A 22707-nucleotide genomic window follows, 5' to 3' on the forward strand; every position below is an offset into this window, starting at 1 on the left:
GCTGGGGTCCTGCCTGCATGCAGCCTCCTGACATGGCAAGCTGATAAAGCACGACTCAGCCCATTGTCAGTGGGCGTGTTCCTTGTGCAGTACCCTCACCCGATGGAGCAGGCCTCCTCTGTAGTCTTGCCCAGCCCCAGGGTGGGCTGGCTGAGGGAGGGGACTGAATGTTTATGGAGCTCGTGCTAAGCACCGGACTGTCTTCCTCACAACAAGAGTGCGAGGTAGCTGTGAGTAACTTTGATTCATAATGAGGACACCAAGCCTTGGACAGGTCTGCCCAGGTGTCAGGCTGCTAGACCCTTTGGGGCTCTGATTTCATGTCAGGCTCCGTGGGGGCAGAAGTTTAGGAGATCAGGGAAAGGGCATAGGAAGGACTGCAAAGCAGTCTGATGGGAGCACAACCTTCAGGTGGATTTTGGAGCTGACGTGACACCTAGTGGCCACAAGTAGAAACTACTCCACAGTAGGGCAGGTTCCAGGGCAACCCGCAGACAGGCAGGGTTCTGGCTGGGCTTACGTGATGGGGGGTGGCAAGTGTCAAGGGGTGGCCTGGAGGGTCGGGGATGTTGGCTTCCCCATATCTCCATCATTCCCCCAAAGCTACCCAAACAAAAAATAACATTTGATGAGAAAATGTGCTGCTTTTTCTATTAAAGATGAAGAAAAGCATCTTGAGAAAACTTGCTGTTTTTATTGATCCCTAATCTATAGTCCATAACAAATTTTGATACTTCACAGCCTAATAATCTTCAGGGTTCCACCCAGAGACCAGTAATTAATGAATGCTCAGTTACGGGCATGGACTTGATGGAGAATTTTATAGATTATAATAAACTTAAAAGACAGGCTCCCTGACTTCAAGGGGATTTGATTTATTTGGGGAGTCAGAGCAAAGACATCTACATACCCTGATGAGTAGGGTGGACGTGAGTTTCAGCTCACAAACTCTTTATTGCGTTTCTTTATTTTCTTTTCATCATCCTAATTTTGATTGAGTCCATACAACCGTCCAATGAAAATTCAACTTCAAGTTAAGACTTTGAATAAGGGAAGGGAGGGGAAATATGCTGTGGGGAGGGGACACAGATTATTTCAAATAATGATTCTGCCAGGAGTGAGAAGTTTTTGCATCACCTCCATCTCGATGAAGAAACAAAGTGAAATCCGAGGGCTGGTGCCTTGATTCCCAGATGCCATTCCAGCACTTCACTGGTGTTCCAAAGTGTGGGTTCCTGGGTACCCCCCAAACTCTCCCAGCTTTCCACCACTTGCCCAAAACAATTGCCAAGTGAATGAGGTTTTTCATTTCACAGGTATTTTTTATTGAGCACTTACTATGAGCAGGCACTGTGCAGGTGCAAAGGAGGCGCACAAGACACTTCCTGCCCTTGTCCATCCCAAGGGTGACTGGTGAGGTTAATCAAAATCCTTGAAGGTACCCATTCCCCCCACCTGCTCTGTATATGCTGTTCTTGGTTAAACCTTCCCATCTTTTGCTAAGCTCCTCATGCCTCCCCAGTTTTCCAAGGAATTTTACAAAGAAATGCAGAATGGCAGATCCCTAGAACAGATGGGGATCCCTTTTTTCAGCTGTCCCACTTTTCAGGTGGAACCATGAGCCTCCAAGTTCAGGTGGCCAGCTCCTGCTGGGCCACGGCTAGATGCCAGTTCCCTGAGCTCTCTCCACGTGACCCCCTGGCATTTGCTTCTAAAGGCCCCTGTCCTCATTTCCTGAGCATCTGTTCCCTCTGCCACTGCCTCCTGAATCTCAGCAATCTCCCCTTGACACAGTTTACAAGCACTGTGATGAATGCTTTTGTGCACTGACCTTCTCCCCACCGCTCTCTTCCACCACCTAGCAACCCCACGCTCTCCCAATTTGTTCTTTTGGCTCTTAACGAGGCCATCAAGGACGTGCCCCCTAAAACAGGAGGGTGCTCCCTGGGGGAAGGGCATGCCACCAGCAGCCCGGAGACCCAAGCTAGACTTTATTGCCTCGCTCACAGCCTTGGTGTCTTTCCGCCGAGGTTTCAGCCAGCTCTCCACCTCGTTCCAGCCACGAGCCAACGTGCCAGGAGTTCTCTGTCACTGAGGCTTCTTTCCAGACCAGACGTGTTGCTATGGCTTCGTCATTTTCAAGGAACTGGATTGAAAGGTAAGGAGATAAGGCTGACCACCAACGTAGCCCCGTGGCTGATGGACAAGAGTGTTGGGACAGGCTCGAGTCCAAGCGAGACCACTTGTAAACCCATCTGTCATCTCGGCAGAGTGCTGAACGTGGTGAGGTTCGGCGTCAGCACAGGGATGGGCATGGGTTTACGCTGCCGCTGTCGGTAGGGCTTTGGTAGCAGACACACCTGATCGCAAGCACGTGGGAAAAGCTATGGCAACGTGCACCTGGGATTGTTCACTAGCGCCCTCTGGAGGCAGCAGGGGCTGTGGGGGCAGGTAAAAGAGGCCCTTCACTTTCTCCCTAGTAGATTTCTGTGGATTTAGAATTTTTACAAGCAGATATTATTTGTATCAAAAAATGACAATGAAAAAATCATGCAACAGTAAAAATGACGACCCTGCTCTTCAATGGGAACCAACAGAGCTGCAGTGTGTGACCTGAGGGGAACTTGAGGTGCCCACAAGAGCTCCCCACTTGGGTCCTGAGACCTCAGTTCTGCCTCTCCATGGCCACGTGACCTCATCTGCAAAGCTGGAGGGTTGCTGGACCTGGACCCGGTCTCCTGACCTCTGCCCTGTGCTCTTTCCCACCAGCATCCCAAGGAACAGGAGGCCGTACTTCAGGGAGGGCAGGCGGGGAGGTCCAGGACACAGGCACAGAGTAGGGGGGCCTGGGGCGGTATGCAAGCCTGAGCCACCCTGCGGGTGTCGGGGTGCTTGCCGGATGATGGTGTCACTCCTGAATGACAGCATCACGTGCCAGCCCCTTCTGTGCATTGTCTCCACTTGATTCTTATGAGAGTCTCTCAGGTGCTGTGGTTATCACCCCATTCTAAAGACTTGGAGACTGAGAGCTCTGCGCACGGCCGCACCCTTACTAGCTAGTGCAGGGTTGCAGCTGGGTCAGTCTGTGCGGTGGCTTCTCCACTCATGAGAGATGCTGATGGGGGCAAGGACGGAGGTGTTGGGAGAAGGCTGTGGGGCAGGACCAGATGGGGGCCTCCTCTGACAGACTCCTTAGGGATTCCATGAGACAACAAGCCGCAGGGCCTTATGGACCAGCCTGCAGACCAGCAGGGTTCTGCAGCCTCGGCGAGGAGGAGTGGGTCCTGGCACCATGCAGATCGGGGTGCTAAGGCCACAGCTGCCCCTCTCTGGCCACAAGCACTTGGCTCTGTGCTTTCCTTCTCTAAAGCTCCGATCATTATTCACAGCATGGGCGTGTACTAGTGCCCGTTGGGCGCTATGAGAATTCAGGCACCCGTCTGGTGACTGGCGGAGCACCTGGCACGTGGTAAGGGCTCATGGATGTTGGTTGCTGTTATGACCGTTATCATGGTCCTTTCCGAGCTCTTCAAGGAGTTCAGCCTAAGTCATAACCTGCCTGGTTGCCTAAACTCCAGCAGCGTTGAAAGACCTGCAGTTCCTCAGTGCACCGTGCTGGCCCACAGTTTGGGCTTGGTACTTCCCGTCCTCTGTCCTCCTGTCTGTCTGTGTGACACCCCCTTCCCCCCGGTGATACCTCTTCTTTGGGCCACTGTGATACCTGTACACGCCCCCAACTGCCCCTCTCGCCACACCAGGGCCTAACCATTTGCTGTTTGTGTCACCTCCTATCTGCTACAGGGCGGCCCCAGGAGCCAGGGTGCCCTAGAGGGAACCGGGGGCCTGCCCAGGGCAGAAGGGTAGCCCAGACAGGGCCGGACGGCGGGGCTGGGCTGACCTGAAGTCCACCATATCTGTCTTCTCACCCAGCTTCTTTATCAGCTCCCTGACTTGGTACCGGTTTATGGGGACCTTGTTCTGCTGAGGAAGCAGATAGAACATGCAAGGTCAATGGAGCTCTCTGCTCCCCCCAGACCTCTCCCGTCTCCCACACACACACACACACACACACACACACACACACACACACACTCCACAATGCCTCACTGCCCTTGGGACCATGGCTGGCAACAGTTTCCTCAGTTCAGAAGAAACTGAACCCACACCATGCAGGGCAGGAATAAGCGTCCCCGCCCATGTCTGTGAGCCACTGCCCAGACTCCAGAGCCCCTCTTTTCTCTGGGGAGCAATAGGGGTGAAGGAGATGGGGACCCAGCTGGAGTAGGCGGCAACTTTGCAGCATGGGAAGTTCATCCTTACCTCCCTGCTACCGAGTCTGGCCGGCCCTCTTTACCGCGGGCCTGGCACCGAGGGTCTTATCCCCCCACCTGGGCTCCCATGAAGTCCTATTCTTGCAGGGCCTGTCCTTCCTAGGGCTGCCCTGGTGACAGACCTCTTCATGCTTGCATTTCAGGGGGCCCTCAGCACCTCCATCATACCCCACGTGTGAAGGTGTGGGATTTCAGGCAAGATGATAGGGCCAAAGGCGAAATACTGGGGTTTTGGGATGTGGTCTCTTCTCCCACTCCCTTTTAAAATCTGCCCAGTGGCCACATGCAATGGGAGAGAGACCTAGGAGATGAAGAATGTGTGTCTTCAGGCAGCATCTTGGGTCACCAGCGGCACCCAGACGTGCAGTACAGAGAATGACTTCAGCAGGCAGTGGAAGGAGGCCTTAGGTGTCCCTCTGGGTCTAGATAAAGCAGTGGATAAGTTGGCTTCTCACAGCCAATCCCAAGGAGCTCTTTGAGGTGCTCACGCTGTGGCCCGTCTGTCTCTCTCTCTCACACACACCCCTGCGCGTGCACACATAGTACCTGTGTCCACAGGAATCCACACACCTGTATCATAGCTTTCCGGAACTCGCCCACAGGCATTGTCGTCCCTCCACGAGGGTTCAAGCTCCTGAAGAAGTCCAGGACTGAGATTTTGTGCTGGTCTGCATAGCTCTGAGAGAAGCAGGAGACACCAGGAGCCTTGTAATATCTATACCAACTCCCCCCAACACCCCCCCCAACCCCAGCTTCCCACCCCTGCCCACCCAGACCGAGGTCTGAGCTCAGGCAGAGCCACACGCCACGATGCTTCTGTGTCTGCCCCACCTACACTGAGCTCTCCTGCCATTCCACGTTCCACAGGTGGAAGGACTGGAGTCGACCCTGCTGAGCGAACTGTGGGAACAGTTCGGAGGGAATAGGGCGGTGATCATGTTTACATGTATTATTTAGTTTTGAAGTTGTCCTGCTAAGACTAGCAAAGATGGTGCTCTATGTACGTGGGTGGGCTGTTGTTAACTCAGAAACCAAAAGACCGAACCGCAGCCAGGTAGTGGGACAGGCAGGACAGGCTCCCGGTGTTCACAGAATTCTCATCGTTTTATACAAATACTTATATGGAGACATACTGTGTTAGAGTATTTAAAAATAATATTTCACTGTTTTCAATTCAAAGATATTCCCTACTCACATTTTAAGGAAAGTATAGATTAATAGAAAGAAGAAAATTAAAAATTTTCTGTCCCACCATCCAGAGGTAGCACCTTGATGTATATTTTTCATCTACCTGTCTATCTATCTACCTGTCTATCTATCTATCTATCTATCTACCTGTCTATCTCTCTATCTATCTATCTATCTATCTATCTACCTGTCTATCTATCTATCTACCTGTCTATCTATCTACCTATCTATCTATTAAACATACTGTTTTATAAAGTGCACTGTATTAATATATTGTGAATTTTCCAATACTATTAAACTATTCTTTTGGGTCCTTTTTTAGTATCTTTTTGTTTCTTTTCCCTTCTGACTCTCGAAAGGCCATAGGCAAGGCCCAGCTTTCTCGATAGATATTTCTGCAGACACCCTGCTCACAGAGGAATTCCTTGCGGATCAGTCCCTGGTCCCTGCTCTCCTCTCCCCACACTTCCCTCTCTGGTGTGCGTTGCCTACACCAGCCCACTCCGGGGTGAATCCCACCTACGCTTCCAGTTCTGCGTCCCCAGCAGCTGCTCGCAAGTCCATGCTGAACCCCACCGACACCTCAATCCTACACGTCTAAAGCAAACCTCCGTCAGCTGAATTCTGCAATCTGTTACTGCGTGCTGCGGCAGATACCATGGGCGGGCTCTCAACACCCCCTCCGCTTCCTTCACAGCCCGCCTCTCTATAACAGAGGCTGGAAAACTAAAAACCAGAATTCCCCAAGCCCCCTTGAAGCTACGGGTCAGAATGGGATGGGTTTCGCCAAGCCCTTGGGTGACGCATATGTGTGACCCGTGTGATCTGGAGAGAGCAGGCTGCTGGCAGCCATGGGGGTGGCTTTCCAATTCAGCGGGCGATTCCTGATTGGGCGGCTTCCTGACCTAGGCAGAAGCAGCAGTCGTCCTGGCTAGCCAGTTGGGGTGTCTGGGGAGCCATTTCTGGAATCTAAACATAGAGTCTTTCTTCAGCCCTCCTAATGTCTCTGGGGTCTATCGCTCGTAATAGATCCCTCTTTGCTTAACCTAGAGGAGTGGATTCTGTGGTCAGCAACTGAGAGCCTTGATGGGCATAAGGGCCTGTTACTTTGGTAGGTGCTTTTGATAAGACCCAACGTAGCTCCTGCCCCGGAGGAGTTCAGAGTCTTGCGGTGAAAGGGTGAAGGAGAGGGCTGCAGGAGTGTGTGGCAAGGGCATATACCCTTGACCAGGAAACCTGAGAAGGGTTGCCCGAGGACGTGACACTCTGGGTGCAGACCTAGAGAGCGAGGAGGAGTGAGTGAGACACAGAGGAAGGGTATTTAGGCAGAGGGACTCAGAGTTAATGTTAAGAGAGAACTGATGCAAAAAGGAATGGGGAGGGACTTCCCTGGTGGCGCAGTGGTTAAGAATCCGCCTGCCGATGCAGAAGACACGGGTTTGAGCCCTGGTCCGGGAAGATCCCACATGCCGCGGAGCAACTAAGCTGGTGCGCCACAACTACTGACCCTGCGCTCTAGAGCCCGTGAGCCACAACTACTGAGCCTGCACTCTGGAATCCACGAGCCGCAACTACTGAAGCCCGCGCGCCTAGAGCCAGTGCTCCACAACAAGAGAAGCTACCACAATGAGAAGCCCGCGCACCGCAAGGGAGACTAGCCCCTGCTCGCCGCAACTAGAGAAAGCCCGTGCGCAGCAACGAAGACCCAACACAGCCAAAAATAAATAAACAAATAAATAAATTTAAAAAAAAAAAAAGGAATGGGGAGAAATCCAGTGGGGCTGAAATGTAGAGGAGGGGGGGAGGATGGGAGGGATGAGGCCAGAGCGGGAGGCGGGGCCAGGGGGCGGTCCCTTTTCCCCACAGGACTTCCCTACTGCTGGCAATGTTTCCATCGTTCTTTTGGTCCACTGGGCTTAAAAATTGGGGGTTATCTTTGGCTCTCTCCTCTCCCCACACACCTCCCTTCTCCCAACACACACACACACACACACACACACACACACACACACACACACACACAGCCACTCACCAAGTCCTGGAGATGCTCCATAAAGATATCTCCTACATCTGTACCTCCACTCTCACTGTCCTTTTCAGCCAAGTTACCGTTCTAGGTCTGGAATACTACAATAGTGTCCTCATTGGTGTTCCCAGTCTCATATCTACCCCCTCAGTTCATTTCCCTCCCAGTTGCCAGAAAAATTACCCCTCAGTCCTGCTGGATTTACATCATAGCCTCTGCTCAACAACTCGCACTGGCTCCCTGCTCCCTGTGGACTCAAACCTCACTCTGAGCCTAAAATCTGAGGACTGCTGCATCCAGCTCCAGCCTCTCTTTGCAGCCTTGACTCCCAGGCTTCCCTTGAGACCAGCGCCACACGGTCCGGTTCCCACGCCCCAGACACACTGCGAGCCACCCCCGCTCTGCTCCTTCGCTGGTTGGCATTCTCTTCCCTCCCTCTCTCTGTTGCTCACCTGCATCTTTTCCGCTTGTCAAGGCCCTTGCCCAGCCCCACCTCTGCCAGGAAGCATCCTTCTCTGGTTGCCTGCAGTGACCTCTAGTTTGGATTGTATTTGCTGCCTTTGTCACTTGTTTATTATTTATCATATGACACTTTCTATTAGAAATGACTGTGTCTGTCCCATCTTCCCAACCCGATTGTTGGGCCCCCGAGGGGAAGGACTGTGGTTTACACTGTATGTATCGTTGAGGCTCTCCTCTGGGATCCCTTTTCTACACTGTTTTAAAACAAGGAGCAAGTTCCCACTTTGCATCGGATAACCCCATTCCCACTCTTCTTGCAAAACAGGTTTCCCCTCAGTTCCACCTGACATCATCTTACTTGAAAAGATATAAAGATACTTCATACCGCTTTGCCTTCTAGAACTTTTCATACAATGATAGTTTTCATGCCAGAGCTCTCCTCTTTGGTTCTGGAAACTAAGGCATAGAGCAGACCAACCAGGGGCAGGAAGCAGCCCCAGTGGCAAACACCATGAAGAACCGTGTTTACACGGCACCTTCCCAGCTCCTGCTGCCTCAGGTGGCAATGGTCCTGCACCCAGCAGCAGGTGAGAGCTGGTGGTAGAAACACCAGGCCTGGGCAGTCACTGCTCTGTGAGGCTGTCCGACCAGAGGAGCTATAACATCTCTTCCAGCTCTAACATTCTCTGAGTTTTTATTTCCACTGTTTCATCTGCCTCCTGTGACTGCCAGACACAATCTAAGACTTGAGCCAGGGGCAAGGTGACTATGAGGTATAAAACACTTGAGGGCTCCTTGTTAGCTGAAGCCACCAGATAGCCATCCCGACCACAGGGTCAGGACGTCGTGGCATCCTTACCAGCTATTGGAAAGAGCCTGCATGAACTGTGTGCTTCTTGCCTGCCAAGCATTGCTCTAAGTCGTGTGTAGTATAGAATTTAATCTTCACAGCACCCTGTGGGGTGGGTGCTATTATCATGCCCATTTTACAGGTGACGAGACTGAAGTACAGAGCACTTCAGTCACTCGTCTTTCGTTGCAGTGGAGGAGCCTGGCTGGTAGAAACCATCCTATTCCAAGGCCCTCCCACTTCAGCCAGTTCTCAGTCCTTCCTCTGGGAGTCAAAAGGAATATTCCACAGCCGAGATGTTCCTTGTCAGCGAGGACTGTGCAGACTCTCTGGGGGAGGAGAAACTCTAGGAAGCTGAGCCAAAGGTCAGCGCTTTCCAGGGGTCCCTGGGGGCTCTTGGAGGAAAGCAGGGCTCACCTGGATCAGTTTCACAGGGTTCGTCCACATGAAGAGGTTTTTCTTGTTAGAGAGGCCTTGCACTGCTTTGTACATCACGTCCAGCTGGGGGTGGATGGCACACACCCCATCCAATATTTTCACAAACTGCTCTGACACCAGCACATTCTGAAGCAGGGAGAGAGGGGACCCGTCCAGGGGAGGGTACTGCCATCGTGCCATCTCCCAGACCAGCGGACTCTCCCAAGCAAAGTCTGGGGGTCCCCCTGTCTTTGCTTCTGGTGTTCCTCCTCTCTGCCCTCAGGCCCACTGGGGGTGCAGGTCCTGGGTTCCCAGGATCTGGTAAATAATTTCACACCATGATGTTTTTGACCGAATGGCTACTCCTACGGAAAGGACCTCTGGAAGGGGCAGAGTCGTACTCTAAAAGGAGTAGCCTTTTCATGGAGCAGTTCTGTGAGGGCCCTGAGGACTAGAGCTGGCACAGTGGCCATGGTAACTGGCTTGCTCCCAAGTACAAGCAAACAATTTGATCACTTACGGAAATGTCAATGTCCTCCATCTTGGATTTGGGGTTCCTCTTGATGGACAGGATAAGTAACACAGCCCCATCCATACTTAGAGGGTTCAGGTAAAGCTGTGGGAGGAAGGGCGAGGCAGAAGGAGGCAGAGATGAGGACAGGAGAGCCTGGCTCAGAGCATGGTTTCCATTTCCTCCCATCAAATCTCAATCTCTGTCTTCCTCCCAGACTTCTCTGTAAGCACGCATCTCCCTGTCTATTTGTCATCCATTCACTTGTCCATCTCACTGCTCACCCATCCATCCATCCATCCATCCATCATCCATCCGTCCATCCATCCATCCATCATCCATCCATCCATCATCCATCCGTCCATCCATCATCCATCCGTCCATCCATCCATCCATCACCCATCCATCCATCCATCCATCCATCACCCATCCATCCATCCATCCATCCATCACCCATCCATTCATCCATCATCCATCCGTCCATCCATCCATCCATCACCCATCCATCCATCCATCATCCATCCATCCATCCATCCATCATCCATCCATCCATCCATCATCCATCCATCCATCCATCATCCATCCGTCCATCCATCCATCCATCACCCATCCATCCATCCATTCATCATCCATCCATCCATCCATCCATCATCCATCCATCCATCCATCCATCCATCATCCATCCATCCATCCATCCATCATCCATCCATCCATCCATCATCCATCCATCCATCCATCATCCATCCATCCATCATCCATCCATCCATCCATCATCCATCCATCCATCCATCCATCCATCATCCATCCATCCATCCATCCATCCATCATCCATCCATCACCCATCCATCCATCCATCCATCCATCATCCATTCATCCATCCATCCATCCATCATCCATCCATCATCCATCCATCCATCCATCCATCCATCCATCATCCATCCATCATCCATCCATCCATCCATCCATCCATCCATCCATCCATCCAAATATCCATCCAACAATCATCCACGTGCCAGTCACTGGGTTGAGCACCGAGGGATGCACAGGCAAACATGACAAGATCTCTGCCCTCAGGTAGCTTACACTCTAGAGGGGGACACAGGCAAACAAGCAAATGACATCTGAAGTGCGATGATGGCAATGACAGAGGTACCCACTGGTACCGTAGAAAACGAGGGAAGGGACATCCAGTATGGTGGAGGGGACATTTGAGCTAAGCCTTGCAGGACTAATGGGGATTAGCTAGGGATGAAGAAGGCAGACAGTCCCAGAGGAGGGAATAAGGTGCAACAAAGAAGACAAGGGGGGCTTCCCTGGTGGCGCAGTGGTTGAGAGTCCGCCTGCCGATGCAGGGGACGTGGGTTCGTGCCCAGGTCCTGGAAGATCCCACATGCCGCGGAGCGGCTGGGCCCATGAGCCATGGCCGCTGAGCCCGCGCATCTGGAGCCTGTGCTCCAGAACAGGAGAAGCCACAACAGTGAGAGGTCTGCGTACCGCAGAAGAAAAAAAAAAAGAAGACAAGGGAAGGCAAGTGCAAAGGTGCAGAGGTGTGTGGGGAAAAGTAAACGTTTCATGAGCAGGAGCAGAGAGCGTGAGGCTACAGAGCTGTGATGGGTCAGATTGCACAGGACTTGGGGGCTTAGCTAAGTACTCAGGGCTTTATCTCAATGGTACTGTGAGCCACTGCAGCGTGGTATGGAGATTAACAGCAGGGAGCACGGAGCCCATTGGCTCTGCTTACTAGTTTTCTGGTCTTGTGTCAGTTCCCTGACTACTGTGTACCTATCGCCTAGGGCTGCACAGAGGGGTCAATACATAACTTCAGGTAAAGCATTCAAAAGAGTGCACGGTACATAGTAAGCAGCCAATGAATGTCACTTATTATTATTGAAGGCTTTCAGCTGATGGTTTCCTGATGAGGCTGACCAAAACTCTATGTCAGGGGGTTCCCAGGCTCTTTCAGTACTCCAGTGAGAAAAGACAGCCTGGAGCCCTGCCCTCATAGGGCTTAGCATCTAGAATCTTTGGTTTGACTCACGTGCGGGGGGAATTCCTTATTTTTCCAAGATTAAGAAAAGGAGGGCTGGGGCTGGCTGTGGAGAGCAACAGGTAATTCCTGTGGCAAAACTGATGTGGCCTCCACATACGACCAAACTAAAAGGTATATTTTAAGATTTTTTTTCTTTCACTTTTAAAACAATTAAAAAAATTAAAATAAAATATTTGGTCTTCGTAGAAAAAATTTAAAAAGCAGTAGAAAAAAATGTTAGCATTGCTTATATCCCACTAACCAGAGAAAATCCTTTGCCATTTTGCTGAGGCAGCATTTTAGTCTTAAAATTCAGATTCTCTGAACTTTCCTTGGCTTCATTGGCCACCAACTGAGGCTCAGTCCTTTGCAGGCTGGGTCAGTCTCTCTTCTCTGAGTCACACTTGGTGCCCCTCCAGCCAGGCCGGCCTCTGAGCTCCCCCAGTCACTAGACGGCCACCTGGTCTGGTCTGCAGTCAGCACCCTCCCTCCACAGGTTGGAATCTGACTCCCTGTCGTCACCTCAGCAGCTCTAAGGTGGCTGTCCTCTCGGATGGTGGCTCGCCTTCACTGATTCCTAACTCCCATTCTTCTTCTACCAGCACTCCCATGTCCTTGGTCCCCCCGAGTCATCTCCACATCTTGCGGGAGCTGGAGCTGCAGTGGAAAGCCAGGTAGAGCTGACATCCCTCTGCCTCTTGCTAGCTGCACGGCCTGACAAGTCACACAGCCTCAGTCTTCTCATCTGACAAGTGGGGCTACTGGAGCCCTCCTGGTAGGGCTGGGCCATGAAGAAGGAGGCAAATCACTTGATATGGAACCTGGCTTGTGGTAGGAGTCCCAGAAAGGGGACCTATTAATAGAAGTCCTCATCTTACATCAGTTCCCAACTTCCCATGAACTTCTATGTTATAAATTAGCGTCTATGAGCAAATTGATTTAAAATGAAATATGTATTCATTCTTTCACTTAATAAATATTCAATGGGCATCTGCTCTATGCCCAGGACTCTGCTAGGTACGGGGGATATAGTAATGGGCAAAGCCAAACACCTCTTTGTCTTCAGGAAACTTTCGAACTAGTGGTGACAGACAGTCAAATAGTCACTCAAATGAGAGTATAAGGAAAAACTCCGGTGAGTTCTGTGTGAAGGGGCAAACAGGATGTGAGTGTTCCTGCAGGGTCCCTGGGGAATTGCTGCTCCAGCTGTGCTCTGAGGCAGACCAGCAATTGAGGCCAGTGGAGGGAGCACTGCAGGCCCTGCGGGAACGGAGATGAAAAAAGACCCTGAGGCCATGGCTGGAGTGCGGGGGAGAGTGTGGGGGTAAACTGAGGCTGGAGAAGCACACAGGGTGAGAGAACGGGTTTTGAGCAACAGAGGCCATGGTGGGGGGGGGCCTAAGTGGGAGGAGAGTAGGTGTGGGTGGGGATGGGAGTCAGATTTACGCTCAGAATCCGCACTCTGGCCGCAGTGTGGAGAAAACCTGGAGGAGGGAGTTCCCTGGCGGTCCAGTGGTTAGGACTCGGCACTTTCACTGCCAGGGCTGGGGTTCAATCCCTGGTCTGGGAACTAAGATCCCGCAGGTCTCTCAGCAAAGAAAAGCAAAGAAACTGGAGGAGACCCAGATGGGAGCAAGGAAGACCCCACCCTGTGCCAGGTGAGAGCAGAGGGTGACACTGGGTTTACAGCAGAGAGACAGCCAAGAACGTATGCACATATGAAGCACAAGGTAGATTTTCTCTCCAGCAACATCCAGCCCCATCGTCCTGCTGCCCCCACGCCAATACACACACGTGCATGCACACACATGGACACACGGACACATACACAGATGCACACACATGGAAGCATGGACACACACGTGAATGCACGGACACACACACACACAAATGCATGCACAAGATGTCCCGTTCCCAGTTCGGGTGAAGACTACCTTCAGAACTTTGAGGCTTTCATTCATCTCCAATCCTTTGCTGATTTTGGACAGCCCTTCATTGTTGATGTTGTTGCTGCTGAGGTCTAGGTAGGCCAGGGAGTTGTTGAGTCTGAGGACCTCCCCTAAGGCTGCAGCCCCCTCGTTCCCAAAGCTGTTCATGGAGAGATCCAGTTTCTTCAGGGACACGTTAGCCTGCAGGGAGAAGGGAGAACGGCAGCGGCATGAAGGCTGCATGCAACTCATCCAGCCAACGGGCCCCAATTTTTGTCCTCTGCTCTCATCCAGACAGGGTGCTCAGTGGTCCCCAGGAGGGAGATCAGCCAGATCTTCCCAGATCCCTCCCAGCTGGGCTCAGAGTCTCCAGTACTCTCGAGGCTCATTCCCTTTGGGCTGAGGTCATTCCCTACCCCCTAGTTAAACTGTCGCCTTGAAGTACCCCCAAAGATGCCAACTAGGTTTCAGCAGGGTGAATTTACCCATGGGGAAGGGTTCAAGGTGGCTGACTCAGGGGCTCAACACACCACTCCCGGAGGGCTTACCCGGAGACCGCTGCACAAGGCCACCACCCCCTGGATGTAGAGGTGGTTCCAGCTCAGGTCCAGCGACTGGAGCCCCACGTTGAGGGCTGTGGGAGGGAAGGAGTCATTTCAGCGTCCACCACACCCCAGAGAACCCAGTCTCAGGGTTGGCAGAGGTCCATCACATTGGGGATAAGGATCGCTCAATCCTCATGCAAAGCAAAACACGTAGGTAATAATTCATCAGTTATTCCTTTAAACACAAAATTCTAAGATGATTCCCAAGGCTGGCAACAACGTAGTAAAATACTCATACATTGCAGGTGGCAAGCAAATGGTATACTCTATTTGGCAAAAACTATCTGGCCACAGACATTTTCCTGTTAAAATCTGTTTACTCTATCTCACAGCATTATCACCCCTGAGACTCTTCCTAGGGAGACAGTACAGGATTTAAGAAAAGCGACATGCTTGTAGATGTTTTCCCTGGCATCACTTATAAAAGTAAAGTTCGTGACTCACAGGGGAAGGGTAAAGCATAACATAAATATCCATCTGGTGGAAAATTAAACAACCATTAAAACAGATGGAGAGAGCACGGCAAACCTTGTATTTACATAGGAACACTATGGTGGGCATGGTGTGTGGTATTGCACGATGTCTTTTTCATGGAGACCTATGGGAGCAGTGGAAGCCTCAGAATTTCCATCCGGGAGAGCTTTAGGGATACAACCAGGTGGAAGTGTGGAGGCATCAGGCTTGTCTAGAAGTTGGGTTTGCACAGAAATTGCACATTTTTTTAACTTAAAGATGCTTTTGCTCACGTGCTACATAGGGCTGGGAAAGCATCCTATTTAAACACTTCATCATTGTTATTTTTATCTGGGGAGGGTGGATGTGCCGAGGACACCATTGGAAGGAGAGACTAAAGTGCTCTTGAAGGATTACTGAGTGGGAGGAATCGCCTTCAGGCCCAGGAAAAATGTGTTATTCTGTTTTATTTATTTATTTTATTATTTTTTTAAAAAAATCTTTGGCTGCATTGGGTTTTCGTTGTTGAAAGCGGGCTTTTCTCTAGTTGCAGCGAGCGGGGGCTACTCTTCGTTGCCGTGTGCGGGCTTCTCATTGCGGTGGCTTCTCTTGTTGCAGAGCACGGGCTCTAGGCACACGGGCTTCAGTAGTTGTGGCTCGCGGGCTCTAGAGCGCAGGCTCAGTAGCTGTGGCGCACGGGCTTAGTTACTCCGCGGCATGTGGGATCTTCCTGGACCAGGGCTCGAACCTGTGTCCCCTGCATTGGCAGGCGGATTCTTAACCACTGCGCCACCAGGGAAGCCCCTGTTTTATTTTTTATGGACAGAACACTCTGTACTGATCATGTCTTTCTCGTGTCAACCACCAGGACAGACTTTCAGGAAAGTGCATAATACCTTCTATTATATTGAGAACAAACTTTTGTCCTGCCTTCATTCTCTCTCCCTGCCTGTCTCCCTCATCCTATTCTTATTTTTCTCTCCTCTTCTGTGCCAAGTCCCTCACTGAAGTTAAACCTTTTTTTTTAAAGATTTTTTTTTGATGTGGACCATTTTTAAAGTCTTTATTGAATTTGTTACAATATTGCTTCTGTTTTGTGTTTTGCTTTTTTGGCCACGAGGCATGCGGGATCCTAGCTCCCCGACCAAGGATTGAACCTGCCCCCCTTGCATTGGAAGGCAAAGTCTTAACCATGGGACCATCAGGGAAGTCCCTTAAGTTAAACCTTGCAAGCCTGCCTCTCTTAAATGGCTACAAAATTAAAATTTTAATTCTGTTCTCAACACTTACTAGCTTTGTGACCTTAAACAGGTTACTTATCCTTCCCGTACTTCTGTTTTCTTATTTATAAAATAGAGATGTTAACCTGTACAAGGTTTTTTTTTGTGAGGATTGATGTAAAAAGCCTAGTATGATGCCTGTCACATGGTAATCATCTTATATTTGGTAGCTTTAATAATAATAAAGATTCTTTTAAAAACTGCATATAGGGCTTCCCTGGTGGCGCAGTGGTTGAGAGTCCGCCTGCCGATGCAGGGGACATGGGTTCGCGCCCTGGTCCGGGAAGATCCCACATGCCGTGGAGCGGCTGGGCCTGTGAGCCATGGCCGCTGAGCCTCCGCGTCCGGAGCCTGTGCTCCGCAACAGGAGAGGCCACAACAGTGAGAGGTCCGCGTACCGCAAAAAAAAAAAAAAAAAAAAAAAAAAGCCCTCCACGGCCAAAAATGAAAACTCGACTCCTAACTCCTGCCCCCCGCCCCCATACTGTTACTCCCTGAGTTTTCCCTTTAAGTAAATGACACCTGCCTCTAACCAGTGACTGAAACAAAAGAGTCGTGAGGCTCTCTCTCCCTTCCCTCCTTCTTCACATCAGCAAGTCCTTTCGGCTTTATTTGCAAAGTATATTCTGAATTCATCCACTGCTCAGGCACTACCTCCTCCCTGAGCTCACGCTGTTGTCCTGTTTAGCCTGGACCCCCCACACCAGCCTCCTGACCAGCCTCCCTCTTCCATTCCTGTCCTCGTCAGCTGCGGGCTTTACACAGCACATCTGCCCCTGCACGCCGTACCGTTTCGCCCCACGCTCACATCCTCCACGAGTCCTCACATCCTCACATCCTCCACGAGTCCTCACATCCTCCACGAGTCCAGGCTCCCTGTGTTCCATGGCTCCCGCGGCCCGACGTCAGGGGCTGCAGGCAACAACCTCTTCTCCTTCCATCCTCCTCCCCTGTCCCCTCTGCTCCAGCCACACTGGCCCCCCAGTTCCTCAAACAGGACGCGCTCCATTCTTTCTGCCTGGAGCCCTGTGTGTCCAGACCCTAGCACGGCTCTTTCTTCTTTGATATTCAGGTTTCAACAAAGAGCCACCCTCCCTGTGGGGCTTCCCTCACCACTCCATCTAGATTAGCGTCCCATCCCTACTGCTAGGAGTCCTTTCCTTTTCTACTCATTCCCCCCAGGAATGAGCATTTAGGTTTCTTTCTTTTATAACACTTTTGCAGTGAAACCTCCCCAGACATCTCTCGCTGTGTATGTGTGAGAGCGTCTCTGAGACACGTATAGAGGGGAAACTGTGTCATAGAAAATATATACATTTTTGACGTTAGTAAACACTGTCCGATTGTTCTCCAAAGCGCCTTTACCTAGTAGACTTGTGAGTGTTCCTATTTCTTGCTTGTATTAGCCCTTGATGTTCTCTGACGGGAAATTTTTACAGCTCTGCTAGATGACAAGGGAGATCTTTTTGTTGTTTTATTTTTCATGTTTCTAAACATGGGCACTTGGCTTTTTTTTGTCACTGTCCATATGCTTTGACCATTGTTTCATTGGGAGTATTTATCGCTGCCTAATGGAGCTATAGGAGCTTTTATCAATAGTCTGGAGAGTAATCTTCTATATGATACAAATTCTGCATATTTCTACTCCTTAACTATTGCTTGTTTTCTATCATTGCCCCACAATGTCTTTTATCACAAGCAAGTTTTAAACTTACCGTTGTCAAATATATGAATCGTTTCTGTTACAGTTTCTGCCACTATTCTGTTACAGTTTCTGCCCATTTCTGTTTAATAATCCGTAGTCTCCGTGAAGTCAGCAAGTTACTTCTCTCTACGTTCTTCTAATCATTTTAAAGTTTACTTCCCACATTCAGGTGTCTGCTCCATTCAAAGTGTACTTCGGGTGTGGTTTACATCACTTTTTCTAATCAGAACGTTCAATAACAATAAGAAACCGGAGCTGCAGCTCTGACAAGCTATCATACCCCATGTCCCTCTCCTTTGCTGGTTCCTCCCTCCGCGGATACCCCACGTCCCTCTCCTTTGCTGGTTCCTCCCTCCACGGAAGACTCACCCAGCATCTGCCCCAGGTACTCTCCTGCCTTATCAGAGAACTGGTTGTGACTGAGATCCAGCGACTTAATTCTGTAATTGGTCTAGAGAAAGAAACAGTGCAGAGAGAGGTAATTTTTGTCTTCTTTGTGACTGCAAATACCTCTCTTAGAACAGTGTGGGCCCCCATATGCCAAAAATTAAGTAGACTAGTGTTCTTAGACTGAGGACAATTTCTTGTTCATTTCCTGCTGAACTGTTGATGACTGCTGCGAGAATTTAGCACCATCCAAACAGTCCTACCACTTGCTGAGGTTTTTGATAGGATTGACGGAGTCTAAACACTCTCCAGCTCCCTAAATCAGGCAAGTAGCCTCACCTCCCTGTGCTCAGAGCCACCCATCTCCCGGGGCATCTTTCACATGGCTGGCTGCACCCGCCTCTTGCTTCTTACCGATAGGGCTTGGCAAAACAGCTCTGCGGCTTCTTCCTTGAAGTTATTTCCTGTAGTGAAGGGGGGCATTAGCAATGTTCTCCAGACTAAGGCTCCCTTACTCTCCGTATCCTAGCCCTGCTAGTCTCTTGCCTTTGGAACAATCAGACGTAGAAAAGGTGGCAAGTACTTAAAGCAAATGTTTGGGCACAGGCGAACACAGGGGAAAAAAGGCAACCAGTTACCATCTCTTTAACAGTCCTTCCCTTCTCTCTCTGCCATGACTGTCCAGGGAGTTCCAGGGGTTGGTACACCATACCCTGTGCATTGACAGCATCCACCCCTAGCCTAACGCCGAAAATGTGTAACATTATAAAAACGCTAATCCAAGTCTGAGCAGCAGGGTTGGGACTAGAGGGATGAATGAGGCACTTGAAAATCTCAGTAATCACGATGGGTAATATCTTAATATTTTAAAATCCAAATCAATGCAAAAACATCTATGATGAACCAAATTTTAAATAAAAGCAGGATCTGACCCTGTACTTGCATGGCCAGGCCTCACTCCCCTCACCCGGATCTGTCCCTGTTGGATCCTGTTTTTTATTTAAAGTGCTGATTTTTTTCATCATGGATTTGTTTTCACATTAATCTTCACTTTCAAGAATGTTGCATTATGATATTATTTACTTGGTTACTGAGTTTTTTTGTTGCCCCTTAAGTTTTGTGGCTGAGGTGAGTGCCTCCCTTATCTTACCCTAGCCCTAGATTGCTAAGCGATCTAAAACATTGGTGATTTCCAGAGAATAAATGACACAAACCCTTACACCCGAATTTCTCCTTTGAAACCTTAATAAGCTCTATGCCTCTAGCACCTAAAAAGTGCTTGGCACATAACAGGTGCTCAGTAAATCCTTACTGAATGAATGAAAAAATGAATGAACCCACTGAAACACAAGTACTTCTTTGGCTGTTTCTGGTACCAGTGCAATAAAATGAGATAATAATCTAGTCAATGTATAAAATTAGGCAATCTATTATTCAAATTGTTGTGTTTATACCATTGGTTATCAACAGTGCATTGGCTGTAAGTAATCATTTGGGAAGCTTGATAAAACACAGATTCTTAGATCTCTCTCCCTAAAGATTCTGATTCAGCAGCCTGGGATAGGGCTGGGAAATTTGTAGTTTTGCAAAGAGCTTTCTGTATTAATATTATATTAGAGGTCTTAGCCAATACAATCAGAAACCTCTCTAGGAGCTATAAATATTGGAAAGAAGAGACAAAAACTTCCATCATTTGCAGATATGGTCACCTACCTAAATAATCCAAGAAAATTAACAAAATGTTAGAACTAGTAAGATAATTCAATCAAGTGACTGGTAATAGGCTCAGTGTACAAAAATTAATAGCTCTCAAACATACCAATAATAAGTATTGATAATTAGAAAACGTGATAGAAAAACATTCTATTCTCATAAGAATAAAATGATAAAAGACCTAAACATAAAGCTAATATGAAATATGCATGACTTATAATGATGTAAAACTATAAAATTTATTGAAGAACATAAAAAAGACCTGAAGAAAGCATGTTCTTAAATGAAGATATCCAATACTTTAAATATGTCAATTCTTTCCTGAATTTACCTAGAATATTAAATATAACCCCAACCAAAATCCCAGTAAGTTTTCTTTTTAATGGAACTTGACAAAATGATTCTAAAATTCAACTGGAGGAGAAACCACACAAGAATAGCCAAGATTACTTTGAAAAAGGTCAGACTTTGTCCACTCAAACATAAAATATAGCATATCATATAATTATAAAACTAATATATTGAATATTACATACTTGATATATCATTTTAATTACAACTAATTATTATATTATATAGCATATTATAATTTTAACATTCTAAGCATACTAAAACAGTACAGTGTTGGCATAGAAATAGATTAATGAGGTGGGATAGAGACTCTAGAAAGGAACTTATATTTATATGGGAATTTAATAGATGATGACATTCAAATTAGTTAATGGTAGATTATTCAACTAATGATGCTGGGGCACCTGGCTGTGAGTTTTGGAAATAGAATGTTTGACTCCTACCTAATGCCATGAACAAAAATAAGTTCTAGGTATATTGAAGGTCTACGTGGAAAAAACCAAAATTACAAAAATATTTGAAGAAAGTAAAGAAAAATATTTTTAAATCTGAAGTAGGAAACCGTTTTTTAAGCAAGACTACAGAAATTAAATCCATAAAAGAAAAGACTGATGAACTTGACAACAGTAAGTATACAAACTTTCATGTAAGAAAACACCATGAAGAAAGCCATATGTAACATTCAAGTATGAGTATCTGTACTATATAAAGAGTGCCTAACACTTAAGAATACAAACAACCCCATATAACAATTGGCCATTTCTTAGAAGAAGAAATTAAAATGAAAATAAGCATCTGAAAAGATGTTCTATTTCAGTAGTAATGTGGGACTGTAATAAAGGTAATAATAGTGGTGAACAGTTATTGAATACTTGCGTCCTATGTACTGTTCTAGGTGATTCAGATTTTAATTAACGTAGTCCTCACAATCACTGCCTGAGATAGGTAATATAATTGTCCCTAGTTTATAAATGAGAAAAGTGAGTCACAGAAGGGTTAAATAAATTGCCTAGTGTCAAAGCTGGGATCTGAACCCAAGTACTGTGACTTCAACACACTTAACTGTCTGGTTCACAAACAGCTTGGTAATAACCCTTCTGGTGGAGATATAGGGGAAACAGACATTCCATTGGTGGAATTATAACCTGGTATAGTCTTCTTAAGGGAAATTTGGAAATTAATTTTTAACTTCACTAAAACGGGTGTACCTTATATTGAATAATTCTTCTCTGGGGTGTCTGTAGAAATACTAGAACATGTGCTCAAAAGATGCATGGATAAGAAAATACTTTAAAAATTATCTGGAAGATTGAAAAACTAGAAATGACCTAAATGCACTCCCCTTCAAAAAGGGGGATATTAGATAAATTATGCTATAATCATACCATGAAAAACTACCCAGGAGTTCAAAACAATGAGATAAATCTATCATTTCTGCCATAGAAAGAAATCCAAGATATATTTAGAGGGGAAAAAAGGAAAATTGGAGAATAATATGTAGTAAAATTCATATTAAAAAATACATAACCTCTGTTTCTGTATTTTCTCTCTGGATACTTTTAAGATCTTTTTATCTTAGGTGCTTTTACTATGATATACTCAGGTGTGGATTTCTTTTTCCTTTGCTGTACTTAGGACTCACCAGGATTCCTGTATCTGAGAATTCATCAGTTCAGGAAACACGTCAGCTATTATTTGCTCATATATTGTTGTCCGCTTCTTCTGGACCGCCTATTAGCTATATTGAGTCTATTCATTCCTTTATATTTTTATCTTTTATATTCTCTATATCTTTATCTTTCTATACTGCAAAGATAGATAAAGTATCCTTTTATCTATTTTCCAGGTCACTAATTTTATTCACTGTATCTAATTTGCTGTTGAATTTATCCATTGAGTCTCTAATTTCAATAATTATATATTTTTCATTTGTAGAAGTTTTATTTTGGGGGGATCTATTAAAAAATAGTGATTTGTTCTTGTATGTTTTATGTTCTTAATCATATCAAACTTGATTTAGAGTTGGGTGCAAGATATCTATTTATTAGAAGTTTCAGTTAATTGATAGTGCTCTTGTGCAGTTTGATGGATAAATTTTATGGTCACTCAATTTACAGTCTATATAGGATAACGTTATTTCCTGAAGTTTTGAGGGTCCCATGCTATTACTTGTTGGGTCTGACAGCTCTCATGGTGTTTCCTTGTTTTGCAGTTTTGGACTGTGAGCCCATCTTTAGCGGAGCTTTATCTGTGGGAATCCCCAACAGCCTGGAGCCTGTCAGAGGTTTATGTTTGTTTCTGTTGGGTGCCCCAAGGTATTACCAACATAGGACCACTTTGCATGTTCATTTCCTGCCATAGGGATTCCAGCACCCTGAAGATAGTATAAATGCAAACCATAAACCTGAATGAGGGCAGGTCTGTGGGTAATAGAGTTCTCAAGTGACTTTTTTTTCTGTGAGCGAGACTGA

The 22707-nt window shown here is 47.7% G+C and overlaps 1 protein-coding gene across 1 annotated transcript in view; it reads right to left on the minus strand.

The window, feature by feature from the left end:
• LRRC74A (leucine rich repeat containing 74A) overlaps positions 1-22707 on the minus strand; it is a 41530-nt gene that overhangs the window by 10033 nt on the left and 8790 nt on the right. The window contains exons 6-13 of the mRNA XM_067754806.1: positions 18587-18636; positions 18155-18236; positions 14291-14376; positions 13749-13943; positions 9795-9890; positions 9275-9421; positions 4902-5009; positions 3899-3981 (exon numbers count right to left, since the gene is read on the minus strand). Coding sequence (XP_067610907.1) covers positions 3899-3981; positions 4902-5009; positions 9275-9421; positions 9795-9890; positions 13749-13943; positions 14291-14376; positions 18155-18236; positions 18587-18636 — 847 coding nt within the window. The remainder of the gene's footprint in view (positions 1-3898; positions 3982-4901; positions 5010-9274; positions 9422-9794; positions 9891-13748; positions 13944-14290; positions 14377-18154; positions 18237-18586; positions 18637-22707) is intronic.

Source organism: Pseudorca crassidens, chromosome 1, assembly GCF_039906515.1.
Source record: "Pseudorca crassidens isolate mPseCra1 chromosome 1, mPseCra1.hap1, whole genome shotgun sequence".
Lineage (NCBI taxonomy): Eukaryota > Metazoa > Chordata > Mammalia > Artiodactyla > Delphinidae > Pseudorca > Pseudorca crassidens.